The sequence below is a fragment of the Vombatus ursinus genome, unplaced genomic scaffold (genome assembly GCF_900497805.2).
Source record: "Vombatus ursinus unplaced genomic scaffold, bare-nosed wombat genome assembly UNPS02014810.1, whole genome shotgun sequence".
NCBI classification, from domain to species: domain Eukaryota; kingdom Metazoa; phylum Chordata; class Mammalia; order Diprotodontia; family Vombatidae; genus Vombatus; species Vombatus ursinus.
The window spans coordinates 15,969,391-15,986,795 of record NW_020954588.1 but is presented as its reverse complement, the minus strand read 5'-3'; the positions used below and the strand labels follow the sequence as shown (position 1 = coordinate 15,986,795).

The 17,405-nt window shown below is 43.4% G+C and overlaps 1 protein-coding gene and 1 long non-coding RNA gene across 2 annotated transcripts in view; both read left to right on the top strand.

The window, feature by feature from the left end:
• Positions 1-16,961, top strand: part of LOC114053007 (E3 ubiquitin-protein ligase SIAH2) — a 30,287-nt gene extending 13,326 nt beyond the window's left edge. Inside the window, exon 2 of the mRNA XM_027875802.1 lies at positions 16,306-16,961. Within this exon, the coding sequence (XP_027731603.1) occupies positions 16,306-16,863 (558 nt within the window). The 3' untranslated portion in view covers positions 16,864-16,961. The remainder of the gene's footprint in view (positions 1-16,305) is intronic.
• LOC114053008 lies at positions 4,651-14,562 on the top strand. Its single transcript, XR_003570334.1, has 3 exons — positions 4,651-5,464; positions 6,335-6,378; positions 14,482-14,562. It is a non-coding gene; the product is annotated as an uncharacterized LOC114053008 (long non-coding RNA).
• Positions 16,962-17,405: the final 444 nt, after the last annotated feature.

The window sequence follows — 17,405 nt, the reverse complement described above, 5'->3', positions numbered from 1 at the left end:
CAGTTCAAAGAACACTGGATTGGGAGTGGGAGTAGCATCCCAGTTCAGCTGCTTACTACCCGTATAACCTTCTGCAAGTCACTTTTTCTCTTGGCCTCAGTTTCACCATCTGCAAAACGAGGGGGCTAGTACTAGATGATGTCTAAGGTCTCTTCCAGCTGTAAACCTGTGGTGCTCTACCAGTATTAGAGATAAGAATCTAAGCCAATCCAATAAGCTTTTATTAAACATTTACTAGGTCCCAGGCACTGGGGATCCCAAGACTGAAAGTAAAATGCCCTCAATGAGCTTCCATTCTTTCTTTGCCTCATGGTTTGTTTTTTTTTTTTAATTAAATTTTCTTTTTAAAAAAATCAAACTTTTTTCCTCCCTCCCACTTCCCCCTCAACCCCTACCCCAAACCCCCAGCCTAAAGAGCCTTTTCTGGAGTTGTGATTGATCATTGTCTTCAGAGTTCTTAAGTCCTTCAGAACTGTTTGCTTGTTTTACAATGTCAATGTTCTATTCATTCAAAGAGTCTACATGCTAATGGTACAGACAACATGTACATATATTCAGTTCAGTCATCTTCAGTTATGTACAACTCTTTGTAACCCTGTTTGGGGTTTTCTTGGCAGAGATACTGGAGTGGTTTGCCATTTCCTTCTCTAGCTCATTTTACAGTTGAGGAAACTGAGTCAAACAAGGTTAAGTGACTTACCTAGGGTCTTACAACCAGTAAGTATCTCAGGCCAGATTTGAACTCATGAAGATGAGTCTTCCTGCTCAGGCCTGGACTGTGTCACCTAAGTTGCACTGTATGTACATATATAGGAATGTACAAAACATACAGGCTAACCTTCAGGGGTGTGGCAGGAAAGGTCTCCTGCAGAAGTTTGAGCTGAGTCTGAATCAAGCCAGAGATTGTCAAGAGACAAAGGTGAGGAGGGAGTCATCCAAAGGTTATGAGGAACAGCAGGAACGCCAGTTTAATTGGACTAAAAAATGCATAGGTCCTTGGAAGGGAATGATGTATAATGAGGCTGGAAATAGGAGGTAGAAACTCCTTAAAAAGTACGATTCAAATAAAAATCTAATCCTTCAGACACTCTCTAGCCGTTTGACCCTGGAAAAGTCACCTCACCTCTGTTGCCTTAGTTTCCTCATCTGTAAAATGGGAATAATAAAAGCACCTACTTCCCAGGGTTATTGTGAAGATAAAATGAGATAATTGTAAAGTGCTGAGCACAGTGCCTGGCACACAGTAGGTGCTGTGTAAATCTTAACCATTATTATATAATAACATAATAACAACATAAATATATGCCTATAAATACAGTAAGAACTCCTTGCACTGTAAAATGCCTGGGTACTTAGATTTGGCCAGATGTATTTACCTAGTTAATAAGAGTTTCATTTCTCACTCTTCTACCCCCTGACACCAGCCTTCATAATGTAGTTCTACCTTTAAGACTGGTGTGAAAATAAACCTAAGAAATTTCTCCCCACCCACATGTATTTCTTTGAGGAGATCAGAATGTACTTCTTCGAAAAACCCTGTATGGGAGGGAGTAGCTGGAAATCCACTGGCAAAATTCCATCAGCTTTGTTCTCATTGTCCTCCCTGCCCCAAGTCCCTTCACAACTGGGCAGCCATCATACCTGACCTCTCCATACTCATGAAGAGTATATCAAGTGATATCTAAGCTAGGTATCATTCATTTATGGGATAAAGGTCTGTCTGTACCCCCCTTCACAGAGCTGGCCTTGGGCCAAAGGTGGGAGAGAATTCCATTTTTATTCACCATATATAGTCTTGCCTCTGTTGTGCCTAGCACAGTGGCAAACATGTAGTAAGTACTTAATAAATGCTTATTGCCCTGTCTTATACTTTGAGACTTGAACACTGAGAGTTTAAACTTAGTATATAGGACTCCTATTTTTGGATTGGGAGGAGGAGGAGGAAGTCACTGGTTTTCATCTTAACTCTGGCCCTTGCTCTAAAAATGAGGTTTGGGGGTGGGGGATGCCGGGAAGAAGCTGTGATCCAGCAAGTAGGAGGACAGGTCTCTGTCAGGACCCAGACATCAACTTGAAGAAAAACAGCCTCTCATTCTAAGTTTCCGTTCATTTTTCTCATATCTAACTTTCCTTTGTCTCCTTGTTTCGTATTTTATTAATCCTTCAAAAAGAAAAAGAATGGTACACATCATTCCTAGTCTGATTGCTTCCTCAATGCTTTGATCTTAACTTCCTTCCTTCTCTGGCCTGGTAGGAGGCCCTCTCCTCTCCACTCCCCATCTTGCTGCTTGCCCTACCCACATACCTTCCCTGGAGGTTGCCTATCCAGCTTCTCACTTCACTGCCCTGGTTTAATAGACCTAGTCTTACTCCTTCCTCACCCTGTGCCTTGCCTCATGCCCCAGGGTGGCATTTGGCCCTTGCCTGCCCTTCTGCCATTGCCAGTGAACACTTGGACCTTCTGTGCTTGAGAGTTCTGCCCAGATACCAAATGGACCTCCTAAGACCTTGCTGTCTTAGTAATTCCTGGGTGGATTCTGGGTTTTTATTTTGTTCCATTTTTGCTGGATAGACTGCCTAATCTAATTAGAGAATTTGGGGAATTCGTATTGGTCAACACATGTTTTTTTTTTTTTTTTTTTTTGAGACAATTGGGGTTAAGTGACTTGCCAAGGGTCACACAGCTAGTAAGTGTCAAGTGTTTGGTCTGAGGCCAGATGTGAACTCAGGTCCTCCTGACTTCAGGGCCGATGCTCTATCCACTGTGCCACCTAGCTGCCCCAACACATGTTCTTTAAGCACTAATTACATGACAGGTCTTATGCTAGGTACTGGGGACATAGTGATAAAAATAGTTAAGCCCCTGCCCTCAAGCAGCTTATGTTCTGGGAGAGGACAGGGAGCAATATGAGAGACAGAAAGACAGAGAGAGAGCATGTGTGTGTCAGAGTATCTGTGTTTTGTTTCGTTTTGGGGGTTTGGGGGTGCCTGCAGTGATGACTTCTGGTATCACCATCCTGAATGAAAAGTGGCAGAAGGGTGGAAGTGGGAATGCAGTCTCTGGAGCTAAATTTGATTTGTCATGTGGGTAGTGGCCTGACATAAAGTATACTCAAGGGGGCAGCTAGGTGGTGCAGTGGATAGAGCACTGGCCCTGGATTCAGGAGGACCTAAGTTCAAATCCAGCCTCAGACACATAACACTTACTAGCTGTGTGACCCTGGGTAAGTCACTTAACCCCATTGCCTAGCCAAAAAAAAAAAAAAGAAAGAAAGAAAGAAAGTATACTCACACAGTGTAGTTTTGAGAAACACTGATATCATCTGAAATAAGATGATAGCATGGCATTATTTGATTCATGGACTTTTTCTGTGGTGCCCCAGACTTTGAGTCCTACCTTACACAGGGATTATATACTACATGACCCTTGGGAAGTCACTTGATCTCCCTGCACCTCAGTTTTTTCACCTGTAAAATGGAGATAATAGCACTTACCACTTTAAAATCATATGTAAATGTCAGCTTTTCTTCTATTGAGAGGCAGGGCAGCATGATGGATAGAGAGTTGGCCTTAAACCCAGAAAGACCCGAGTTCAAGCCCTGCCTTTGACATGTAGTGACAGTGTGACCCTGGGCAAGTCTGCATGCAGTTGAGAAAATAAATTGCAGAGAAGATCCCCATCTGTATTGGTAGAGGGAATTTCCTCACCAATGAATTCCAGTTCTCATTCTTCCCTGTCATTACATTACGTGGGAAATGGGGGTGGTTAAGGTGGTTTGGCCCTGCCTCCAAGAGCCATTATTCATGCCGGCTTTTTCCAGGTGGTTTTGTTGTCTTAAACATTACTCAGAAGGGATCTTCCAGAACTGGTTCTTCAGGCTGGTGTGGGACTGGCTTGATCAGTCAGAAGCAATCTCTGTTGGGAGCTTTGGCAATAAACCATAGCAACAGAGTCAGCCTGGCTCTATCTTCCCCCTAGCCAGGAGTTCTCAGGTCTCCATGATAATATCATTGCCCCTCCTCCCCCAATCTTGCCAGCCAAGCCAACCTTCCTTCCCTAAGAAAATCATCTGTAATGGGCTGCTTTTCAGCTTTCTCTCTCTGTGGCCAGTTGGGCAAAGGGGAAGGAATGGCTTTCCCAACATTCACGGCCACGGTCTACCCAGAGCTCTTAAAAGGAATTGTCTTGCCAGAAGTACTTTGAGAAAGTCCAGTTCAATTCAGTTCAATTTAACAAACTTTTATTAAAGGCTCAAAAGAGGTAATAGTTGTATAGCACTTAGCATAATGCCTGGCACATAGTAGGCACCACATAAACGTGGATTCCCCTTCCTTTCCCTAAATGCTTGCTATGAGCAAGATGTATTGTTCAAGATGCCCAGGATACAAAGGAAAAAAAAACGAAATCCAGTCCCTACCCTCAAGCTTCCATTCTATCGTGGGGACAATTTATTGACAGGACTTACTCCTTCCTTGTAGTTCCCTAACAGATAAGGCAGGGGATCAAGACTCCTCTAAGAGGTGACCCTTGAGCTGAGCCTTGAGAAAATCAAAGGATTGTAAGAAATGAAAATGGAGGGAGTGAATTTTGGTTGTGATCTATAAAGATAAAGAACTGGGAGAAAGAATGCGGAGTTTGAGGGACCAGCTAGTAGGTCAGTTTGGTAGAATGGAAAATGTGTGAAGGTGAATAAAGTAAAATAGGTTAGAGTTAGACTGTGAAGGGCTGTAAATGCCAGGCTGAAGGAATTTGTGGTTTGTCCCAGAGGCAATAGAGAGCCATTGATGATCCTTGAGCAGGCAAGCCGCCCTCATAGCTTTGGAAGATTAATTTTGGTCATGTGGTAGATGGCTTGGAGAAGGGGGAGACAAGAAGTAGGAAACAATAATTCAGAGGAAAGATGCTGAGGGACTTGAGGTAAATATGTAGCAATTTGGTTTTTCCCTCCCTGACTTGTCCTCCCTGTTGGAAGAACATTGTGCTTTCTTCAGCAACAATCTCAGTTCATCATCAGTAAAATTGTTACTCTATTGTTGACTGTTATCTCACATATGTTCTCACCCAGCCTTGAAAAGCCATGGAATGGAGAAGTCACCAGTTGGGCCTCCCAGCATCAAGATGTATAAAAATACTTTGTATTCCTTAGAGGAAATGTATGAGATAAATGAATTACTCATTGTTACATTTGTCCCATCAGGGAGTTCTGGCTTTCTGGGAGTCTGGAGACAGTCAGTGTGAAAGGGTAGCTGCAGCCAAGTCCCTCATGTATTTATAAGCCAACAGTGAGCTATAAATCAATGTTACAGGCTCAGAGAAGGTGACTAGAAGACTCCAAGTTTACGTGGTTTGCTTAGAGTGTGTTAGCTGATCAGAAGAAGCGAGAGAGCCCTTGCAACATCAGTACTTCATCCTAGGTCTACTTTTTGCACTGCAGACTCATTGTCCTTCCCAGAGGATAACAGGTTTGTTTCTCTTTAGAGCTACTAAAAGCTGGAGCTATATGCAATTTCATTTGTTTGTTTGTTTGTTTGTTTGTTTTCCCCCAGTAAATAAATGAGCTTGAGAGCCTGCCTTAGAATTTCTTAAGGAGATGTGAGTTGAAGTAGAGCCTTTGCTAGTTTCTGGTGGTGGGACCCTGGGCAGGCTGCTTCTCCATTCAGCTAACCAGCAGCTCTCTAAAGCTATAATTTGCAGAACAGGGGCAGGTATGCAATGGGAGAGGGAATTTTCTCACCAGGAATCCCTTACCCCAATGAAAGGATGAGTCTGGATCGAAAATTAAACGATAGCAAAATTCTTAATCCAAGATTATAAAATCCTTTGTCTGATAACTTTCTTAAAGGCTTCCTCAGAAGTTCTGTAAAGATTATACCTAAATAGCTATGAAAAAAATCTTATCTCACAATAAGAAATCTATTCTAGGACTGCCTAGATTGGGATTGAAATTGACCCTCTTTGCTTCACCATTTATGACAGATAGCAAGGGTCTAGCTAAGCCAGTGACTAATTTGAACAGGAATTCCTGCTTGAAGTTTTAGATTTTTGTATTGAGTAGTGGAGGATCACGTAAAGATGGAGGAGGGGTGCTGTTGGGGGGGGGGGGCGGGCAGGGGTTGCCTTGAACACCCAGCCAACGAGTTTGGCCTTTATACTGTAGGCATTTGGGGGAGAGTGAGGGAGAAAATCCAGACTGAGCCAGCCATTGGATTCTTTGGTATGTTTAATCTGATTGAGAGTGGCATTGAACAGGAGATGAATTCATTTTTTTATTATTACTTAAAATAGATTAACAAATACCAATGCAGAAATGATGATTTTACTTTGTATTTCAGAAGCCCTTTTCATTTGAGGATTTCACACAGCTACTTTATAAAAAGTGAGTTACTAAACCTAATTTATTTCCTTACAAATGAGCAGACAGTATCTTTTCTTGTTCTTGTAAATAAGCAGTAAGACATAGTTTCTTTATCGGAAGCAGAGAAATTGAAAGAAAGAGAGAGGACATCAGTTGACCACAGTCTACCACAGCACCCCTGACTCCCATTTCAGTCGAGGGCAGAGATGCAGAGGTCCTCAGAGGCTATCTCGTCCGGTCCCCTCATTACAGGCAGCCACGAGCATAGTAGAGCACTGGGACTGACCTCAGAAAGACCTGACTTCAAATTTGGCTTCAGGAACTTATTAGCTGTATGACCCAGGACAAGTCGCTGAACTTCTGTGTGCCTCAGTTTCCTCAACTGTAAAATGGGGGATAATAACAACACTCCCCTCCCAAGGTTATCAGAATCAGATGAGATCATAACTGTAAAAGGTATTTAGCATAGTGCCCAGAACATAGTAGGTGCTATGTAAATGTTCACTATTATTATGTAAATGCTGAAACTGAGGCCCGTGGAGGCTAAGTGACTTGTCTCAAGTCAACTGGGGTTTGAACCCAAATCCTCTGACTCCATTGTCAGTATTTTGTGCCCTGGGGCATCCTACAGAAAGGATTCTCTTAAAATATTCCCATCTCCATTTAATTAATGGACAATGAGAAGTGCTTCTGTTTATTAGAGATGTTTACAATTTACAGTATTAACTTTGTGTCCACATACAATAGAGTCCTGCAGTAACTTCAAAGCTTAGATTTCAGCCTGCAATAGTGAAAGAAACTGGGTCAGTTCCTACATTGGGCAAAGGCCTTGAAATGTACATGGTATTAGGGCATGATCTATTTTCAAGGAAGAAGGACGTGTTTGCACAAAACTTGCTGTGCCATTGCAACATGCAGAGTTTCTAAAGGAGTACAAGGCGGCATCTTGTCATGTCCTCCGCCCCTCTGTTTCTCCTGACTTTTTCATCATGGGCACCTGGTTTCTCATCATGGAGAAGTCAAGGAATATAAATTTTCCCTAGGAAATATCCCATTGTTTGTGCCCTTATTCCTTGAAATTCCCTTCTTTCTGGATCATAGTCAACAAACATTTATTAGATGCCTTCTGGGTACCAGATCCTGTGCCATATACAGGAAATACAAAGTTAGGGGAGGAAAACCTCAATCCCTGCTCTCAGGGAGTTTATAATCTATTGGGGGGGGACAACATGCAAAATACCTATTTACAGATAAGATACACACACACACACACACACACACACACACACACGGTAAATTAGGGGTAACAGGGGGAAAAGACTAGCATTAAGGGGAGGTTGGAGGAAGCTTTTTGAAGAAAGTAGGATTTTAGCCAAGACCTGAAGGAAGTGTGACCTTGGATAAGTCACTTAAGTTTTTCTAGGCCTCATTTTTCTTCATCTGGAAAATGAAAGGAATTGGATTAGATACTCTCTAATGTCCTTTCTATCTCCCAAACGCTATAGAACCAACTTACTTTCTGAAGTGTACAATCAGGTGCAGCCAGTAAGTGACTCGATTTAAGTTACAGCCTCCCCCTCCTCCCTGGTTTCCTTTCTCTTCTACAATGTTCATCTGTATTTATCACTTAATAACTACTTCTCAGGTGTTGCCCTGAAGCTGTCCCAAGCCTTCAGCTGAGATTCTTTTAAAACAAACAGTACTTCATGGTATCCGAGTGAGTAGAATAACCCAGTGTCTTAAAAGCCTGTGTTTTCTCTTCCGTTTGGGGAGATGAGGAGAGCCTTTGGCCCAGATGGAAACTCCACATACATGACTCCTTACAGGAGGCTCCATATATGAAGGGAGACATTCGTAAGCTTGCATTGCTGTTGAGATGGAAAGGGGCCTTCAAGGCCAACTAGACCAATGCTTCTTAAACTTTTTCCACTCATGACCCCTTTTTGCCTGAGAAATTTTTGCGTGACCCAGTGCATATAGGTATATGAAACATTTACAGATAATAAATCATAAAGAAATATTTTAAAATAATTCTTTAGTATACATATAATTTTATGATTTATTAAACACAATAGTCTCGAATCTGAGCCAAGGTGTTTCTGGCTGCATTTGTTGGCGTTGAGTGGTATGACTGCACATGCAGTATAAAGTGCCCACGTGGTGTGTTCAGAACCAAGGCTGCAGTGAAGTCCCAGGCTGCCACAAACGGCTCGGATTCATTACGTGTTTGAGTTTGAATTTATTTTTGGTCGTTGCCCATTTAAAAACCTTTTATTGTTGCCAAGTTTTTCACGAACCCCACATTGTTTCATGACCTCGTGTGGGGTTGAGAGCCACAGTTTAAGAAGAACTGATCTAGACCAAGTGTTCTCACTTTACAGAGGAGGAACCGAGACCCAGACAAGTGAAGAGACTTGGCCAGGGACAGATGGGTAATAGAGAACAGTGCCAGGATATGAAGAGGTCCTCTCATGTCCATTTCTCAGGGTTGTTTCCAGGATGCCATGCAGTTAACATGAAATAGTCTTGCCTAGGACAAGGGTAAGAGGTGTGACCTTGGGATTTGGGAGGAGAATAGGGGAGTCAGGTTAAACATAAGCCCTTTTTTCTTAAAGATTGTTTTAAGCTATGTTTTATCCAACCCTCAAGCATTTAGGTTGAGAGTTACTGTTAGAATGGACCTTGGAAGGTCATCTAGACTAGTAGGGTCAAACTCAACTACAAACAGGGCCACTAAACATACAGAGTTTACATTTTAATCTGGTTCAGGTAACACTCAGAAGTGTTGCGGGGGGGGACGACATGTGGCCATCTCTGATCTCGAACAGTTACCTCATTTTACAGACAGGGACATTTAGTCCAGAAGAAGACTGACTGCCTATTTAGAATATAAATGTCAGAACCCAGGTTTGAAGCCAGATTTATGGCACTTCAGGCTTTGTAAAGTACTTTACAACTCATTTGAGCCATACAACAACCCTGAAAAGTATTATCTCCATTGTACATGAGGAAACTGAGGCACAGAGTGGACAAGTCACTTGTCCAAGGTCACACAGCTAACAACCATCAGAGGTGGAGTTAAAGCTCCCTGAGGCCAGCTCTTATATTCTCTGACTGAACGTTAATAAGTGAGTATACCTTATTCCTCCATAGTAGGCATGGTTTCCTTCTTTTTAATCTGCATATCCATCATCTAACAGTGAGTAGGTCCTTAATAAATACTTGATTATTTATTTAAATGTATTGGTTTTGTACCAGTGACCTAGCTGCTAGAGATTGTATTGTTTAGTGGAAAGGAAGCTGACCTCAGAATCGGGTTGACCTGGGTTCCTCTCTTGCCTGAGATCCATACTGACTTGGGTAATGCTGACCAAGCCCCGTCCTGACTTTAGGCTAGTGCACTAGGCAGCTTCCTAAGACTCTAAATTGAAATTTCAGGAGGGGTGCTAATTGGCATTGGTAGAGGGAGCTCCCTGTCCCAATGAAATTGGCCAAAACACTTGAACAAAAATCCTAGCTGGTGTCACCTGATTCTTCACCTACTCCCATCCTAAGCCAATAAGAGGAAAAAAAAAAAAAAGAGGTTGTTTTGAGTTTTTATAAGCTAAAGGGGAGGGGGGGTGGACAATCAGGAGTGCCAGTTGAAATTTAATCTTATTGGAAACCTTCCTGGTTATGTTTAATTTTGAGCTAGAACTCACAATCAGAATGAAAATCTAAATGGTTCTTTTTAAACTTTCTCCCAAATTTAAAATATTTGAAAAACTTCATTTCTGTGATTGAGGAGGAGCAGCAGGGATGGGGCTGGGGAGAGCACTAGAGGACGTAAGAAGATCTGAGCTCTGTTCAGGGGGCCACCATTTGGTGGTTATGTACCTTGGGGCTAAGCACTTAACCTCTCCCTCTTCTGCACACATAAGATGAGGTCAGTAATACGAGCCCTGCCTCCTGTAGATAGGATGAAATGACATAGTGGGTGCAAGAGCATTTTGCAGATTCTTGTTGCCACCCAGATGCTTCATGTTATTCTCCTTGCCAGCCAATTAAAAGATACTCCAAGCAACACCAGAAAGCCTGGAACAGAGAGCCCCAGTTAGGCCAGGAGGCTCTGGAACGGCCTTCCCTTCAAACAGCAATTCAGGGGCCCTGCCAAACAGCTTGGCTTCCATTGTGCCTGGTCCCTCTGGAAAAGGTGCTGTTGTCAAGGTTACATGGAAGCCGGGTTCTCCTAACCTCCATATCTAAATAAATCCCCTACCTGGACAATAACAAGAAAGGAAAGACCTAGACAACTAGGAACCCTTGTTAACTGTTAACTCAGGGAGAGAACCAAGAATTTTTGTATTATAAAAATACTCCTTGTCTTTTTTAATGGGCTCCTGAAATACTGTTAATAGTAGCAAGAATCAGAAGCCTGGTATAATGGGATCCCTGGGAGCAGTTCATAGGCCTATGGAAGGAACCTGAGTGGCCATCTGGTCTAACCCCCTCATTTTACAGATGAGGAGACTGAGTCTCAGGGAGGCTTGTACCTTGACCAAAGTCACACAGGTGGCAAGTGGCAGAGCCAGGGTTTGAGCCTCGTTGTCTGACACCAAATCTGGTTCATAGATTTAGAGCTGGAAGGAGCTAGAGACCATCTGGCCCAATCTGCATTCAGATCCTAAGCCGTGGTTACCTTGTAGTTCCTGCCCTGCAGCCTTTCAGGGACAGGTCTGATCAGGACAGGCTGGAGCCCCACGATTTAATTGATCTGAGGAGCCCCTCTACCAGTGTAGATTGGCACTTTCCCTGCTGAGTTTCTAAGATTTGTCTTAGAAAATTGCCCAGGACTCTGAAGGTTTAAGTGATTAGCCCAGGGTCACGCAGCCAGCATGAGCCAAAGGTGGGATTTGAACCCAGGTTTTCCTGACATCGAGGCTCTCTTCCTCTGCTGTGCCAAGCTGCCTCTCAGCCTCTAGTCCTGAAGGAAGGAAGGAAATAAGTATTTATTAATCACTTACTGTGTGCCTGGCATTGTGCTAAGAGTTTTACAATTTTCATCTCATTTGATCTTAACAACAACTCTCATGAGGTAGGTACTGTTATTATCCACCCATTTTACAGTTGAGCAAACTGAGGCAAAGAAAGGCTAAGTGACTTGCCCAGGGTCAGGCAGCTAGTAAGTGTCTGAGGTAGGATTTGAACTCAGACCTTGCTGACTCCAGGCCAGTACTCATTTTAATGCACCACATTTTACTTCCGGATTGTTAGGAAACTTTTGCCATATGTTGAGGTGAAATTTGCCTTTTTGTCAGAGGCCATCTCATCCAATCCCCTCATTTTACAAATGAGGACGTGGAGCTCCACGGAAATGAAATGATTTGTCTAAATTTGAACCCAGGCCCTCCGACTCCAGAGCCAATATTCTTTTCCCTCTATCACACTGCCCACTCTGACAGCCCTTCAGATATCTGGAGACCACTGTGGTCTGTGGTGGTTCAGACAAGCACGTCCTCACTTGTGTCAGCTGTTCCTAAGGTGGTGTGGCTTCTTTCTACTCCCCTCATCAGCCTGGTTATTTATGCTTCAAATTAAATGTCTTTTCTCCCACCTGGCATCTTAAAGTGTTATCCAGCAGCCTGTGGAGCATTGTAAGGGCAAACTCTTCCCAGTTGTTTTGGGTTAAAAGGCAGAACGAACTTGTACCGATAGCATTTTCCATCATGAGACTTTTGGAGATGTCTTAGATCCTCGCATTGCTAAGAAGAGCTAAGTCTCTCAAAGTTAGTCATCTGCACATTACTGTGTACAGCGTTCTCCTGGTTCTACTCACTTCACTCAGTATCGGTCCATACAAGTCTTTCCAGGTTTTTCTGAAGTCAGCCTGCTCATCATTTCTTATAGCACAACAGTATCCCGTTACATTCATATGCCACAACTTGTTCAGCCATTCCCCAGTTGAAGGGCATCCCCTCAATTTCCGATTCTTTGCCACCACAGAAAGAGCTACTGTGAATGTTTTTGTACATGTAGGTCCTTTTCCCATTTTTATTCCATTGATTTTTTAAGAGGGAATCAGAATTCATGTGTAGTTACTCATACAGGCTTGCACAAGGGGAGAATCTGGGTTTGGTGTTAATAAATGACATGTTTTAAAAACAAATCAACAAATAGTTTGTAGGTTTCAGGCAGGGGAGGGAGAAAGAAAAATAACAACCACCACCTTCTTTCTAGATCAGCCAAAAGACAACTCCTTCCCATGATTCTTCCTGGTTGGTTGGGAGTAATCAGCCTATTTAGAAAAATCTTTCCAATGAAACTGGAGGAATTATGTCAGCCAAAGAACCTGCCAGGCAATGTCCTGAATCATGTGCCCTTTTTAACCAGGTGGTGGTGGGTTTTTTTTTTTTAACTCTCTGAAGGTTGTAGAGAACAAGATTCCCTACACACACACACTTTCTCTCCTCTGTGTCTTTCTGTGTGTGTGTGTGTGTGTCTCTGCCCCTCTCTCTTCTCCAACCCCCCCCTCCTCTCTTCTGTCCCCTGCTCCTTCCCCCTTCCCTACTCCTAGTCCCTCCCTCTCCAAGGTTTGCATCTTTCTCAGGATAAGTTTGAATATCTTGATGTGATGACAAGGTTGACTCATTGGGGGACAGACCTGCCACGGTCTTTGTTTCTTTCACCCAGCTTTTTAAAGAACAGAACTGGAAAAGGAATGTAGGAGTCGCAGAATATTTTCTAGGGGAGGGAGTGGTGTTTGGAAAAGTCATCTGAAGATCATAATCAATTTTGTAATCAGGAGAAACATGAATTGGGGAGGAAGGTGTATATTGTGTAAGCCATCCTACTCTACCTGAGGACTTGAATTCCTTGAGGATGAGACATGTCTGTTTCCTGTCGTCATTCTCTTTTTCTCCAAAGCCCTTCCCCTCCTCCAGACTCCCCCTTTGCAGTGAAGAGCACCATCATCCTCTCCCTCACCCAGGTTCCCAGCCCCAATGGCATCCTCAGCTCCTCACTCCCACTCAACTCCACTTATCCAATCCTTGGCCAGATCTGGTCATTCCTACTTTCCCAACATCTGTCTCCTCTATGCTCCTTTCTCTCTATTCCTACAACCACTGCCCTGGTTCAGGCCCTCATCACCTTTCACCTGGACTGTTGCAATTGTCTTTGCACTAGTCTCTCTGCTTTGAGTCTCTTCCTGCTCCAGTTTGTCCTCCACTCAGCTGCCAAAGTGGTTTTGTTAAAGCATGACCCCAAATCCCACTGACTCTATATTTGATCCTGGAGAAAGTAGAAAGTCCATTGTTGGACATTTAAAGCTCTTCATAGCCTGGCCCCTTTCTTCCTTTCTAGTCTTCTTATGCTCTACACACTCTGCAGTCCAGCAGCACTGGCCCATTTGGAACTCCTTAAACAGAACCCTCCACAGCGCATCTTCATGCCTTCTATATCCCAGTATCCCCTCTCCATATCCTCCATATCACAGCGCCGTGTCAGGCTGTCCACCATGCCTAGAATGCTCTCCTTCCTTACCCCTGGTTTTATTTTCCATAGCTTCCTTTAAGACTTGGCTCAGATCCTACCTTCTGTGGGTAGGACCTTCTGTTGGTCCCTCCCAGCCCCTAATATCTTCCCATCTGAGCTTCTCTTCCATCTACTGTTTCTGTAGTGTATGTATGTATTAACCTAGCTAAGTACATGTGGTCTGCCCCGTCAGAGTGGAAGCTCCTTAAGGTCAGGCATTGGTTTTGCCCTTCTTTGGATTGCCAGCGGGGTGCCTGGCACGTAGCAAGTACTTCATTAATGCTGGTTGAACTGATTGACTGTGGTCCGGGCTGGTTGGTTGTTCATCTTTAGTTTTCAAAGAGCATCAGCGACATCATGGGGTGATATCTGGACTTGTATGTGAACTGGATTAAAGTAGTTCTGGGCCTTAGACTAGGTCAGCCTGATTCCAGCTTACTTCATTACCTTTGTTGTAGCTTTCTCCCGTGCCCTGGATATATTCCCTCGTCATCTCTGCCTCTGAGAACCGATAGATGGCTTAATGCTCAAGTGCTACCTTCTATGTGAATTTTTTTATTCCATGCCAGCTAGTCAATTACCTTACACACGTGTCTCTTCCTTTCCCATTAGGACATAACCTCTGAGGATCGGGACCAATTACCTCTCCCCTTTGTATTCCTGTTCCTAAACCCAGTGCCTCTGTTCCACATAGTAGGTGCTTAATAAATGTTTGCCAATTGGTTACGTTTGTGTGTGTGTGTGTGTGTGTGTGTGTGTGTGTGTGTGTGTACATCAGATGAGGAGCTAGGTGGAGCAAAGAATAGAGTGCCAGGCCTGGAGTCAGGAAAACTTGAGCTAAAATCTGGCCTTAGATACTTACTGTGTGACCCTGGGCAAGTCATTTAACTCTATTTACCTCAGTTTCTTCATCTATCAGATGAACTGGAGAAAGAAATAGCAAACTGCTCCAGCCGATAAAACCTTAAATGGGTTCACGAAAAGTTGGACATGACTGAAAAAACTACTGAACTGAACAAATGTACATCAGAGGCACTCACTCAGTGAATGTGGTGATGAAATTAAGAGCTCATTTCTCCCCTTGCCAGCACAATGATGCTTTTCATGGAGAGCATGTGCATGTGTGGGTTATATACACCCCCTAAAAGCAACTCTACCCTTTTCTGTCCGGGAGGTTTTTGGTGAGGAGCTGGAGGACTGGGAATGATAGAGAAGGATGAGTATTCTAAGGGGTGTTTGGGGTCTCTTAGGCTACAACAGAGACAAATCCAGGAAGGGGCATCAATCAGCTCATCTCTTTTCCTCATGCCCAAGGGGCTAAGTGCTCAAAACCTACTTTGAAATGAAAAGGGACCCGGGTTCCTGGATATTCTAGTGATCACAAAGGACTCAGAATCATTCTTGTAATTTCCCCACCTCAGATTTCTCATAACTGTTTGGAACCCCATTCCTTTGTACTTAGCACATCTGCTTGGTGTTAGGGTTATTTATCAGTATGTATTATCCACCCCCACTCCCATTAGAGTGTAAGTTTCTTAAGGGCAGATACTTTCTTATTTGTCTTTGTGTCTCCTTTGCTTACAACAGAGCCTTGCATATCTGATAAGTGTTTATTGAATTGAATTTTTAGTCTATATTTGCTTAGTATTTATAAGTAACAAGTATTAATGGTGGCATTCTTATATGGGGTAGTATTTGGTAGTGGACAACTTATAGCATGGTATTACTTCAAAAACGTTAATGGTTCCAAAAACATTGCTGTCATTTGTTACTATCACCACCACTTAGAACAAAAAAAAGAAGAGTTAAGCAAAACAAAACTAACTATAACAGGAAGCATATTTCTCATTCTGCATCTGTAGTCCCCCACCTCCTTTCCAACGAGAGAGGGTTGTTTTCATCTTTTTCTTCTGAAGCCAAGATCAGCCATTATATTCCTCTGGGTTTTCATTGGCCTAGTATCCTCCTGTGATATCTGACATTTATTAACAAATTGTTAGCAGCATCAAGCATAGAGGATCAATCCAAATTCAATTTTGTAGCATTCACCATTAATTTAAGACTTTCAGGAGCAGGAACTACTGGTCTCATTTGGTCACAGCTTGGGATAATGAAGATTTCTCTCTCCCTCATCTCCCTCATCTCCCTCATCTCCCTCCCTCACAAAAATAGTAAGGAGCAAAGTTAGGATTTGAACTCGGGCCTTCTGGTTACAAATCCAGTGCTCTTTCCACTTCACCACAGGGATGCCCTCATATCAACCACCTAACAAGTATTAAGCACCTACCGTGTGCTAGGTCCTGTGCTGGATGCTGGGAATACAAGTAAAAAGAATGGGACAGTTTCCGTATCACACTCCCAACTTCCACGTAGAAATGCCAAAGTAGAAATCTGGACAATGCTGAAGTGCTCACGCGTGTGTCTGTCTCTTTCTAGTACGCCACCACGGGATGTTCCTTGACTCTTCACCATACGGAAAAGCCGGAACATGAAGACGTCTGTGAATACCGCCCATACTCCTGTCCTTGCCCTGGTGCCTCTTGTAAATGGCAGGGCTCGCTGGAAGCCGTGATGTCCCACCTCATGCACGCTCACAAGAGCATCACCACCCTTCAGGGGGAAGACATTGTCTTCCTCGCTACAGACATTAACTTGCCTGGGGCTGTCGATTGGGTGATGATGCAGTCCTGCTTCGGCCATCACTTCATGCTGGTGCTGGAGAAGCAAGAGAAATACGAGGGCCACCAACAGTTCTTTGCCATCGTGCTGCTCATTGGGACCCGGAAGCAAGCAGAGAACTTTGCTTATCGACTGGAACTGAATGGCAACCGGCGGAGACTGACCTGGGAAGCCACTCCCCGTTCCATCCATGATGGGGTGGCTGCTGCCATCTTGAACAGCGACTGCCTTGTTTTTGATACAGCTATAGCACATCTCTTTGCCGATAATGGAAACCTCGGAATCAACGTGACCATTTCAACATGTTGTCCATGATGTGTTTTTGTAGCGTTAGCAAGCTATAGATTTGTCAGCCAGCGCATCGTACTTTTACATTTTAATAAAATGGTGTTGTTTTTAAAATTGTACTTAAACATGTCTTCATCTGTCAGAAGCTAAGATTAACTGATGTTTTATACCATTGCCTCTTAACTGCCCAACCCCTGCCCTTGTTCTTCTGTCCCTTCCCCCACTTTACACCCTCTTATGAGTCAGCCCAAACCCAAACACTTAATTCAAAAACTAGGACATAGAGGGGTCTGACTTGTTCACAGTTTTGAAGAAGACCTTTAGAGCCTCAGGAGAAATGCCCACAAAATAGAATGAATGGAACTTGGATTTATTTAATTCTCAAACACCTTTTTGACAAGTCTTTGGTTATCTTCTCCCTCTCCGTATCTCTCTATCTCACTCTCCTCCTTCTTCCTGTCTCTTTCCTTTCCTGTGTCACCTTCTCTCCCTTGCTCTTCTCTTCTTTTTCTTCTCTTTTCCTCTCTCTCTCTCCTCTTTCCCTCTCTTTTCTCCCTCTTTCTCCTATT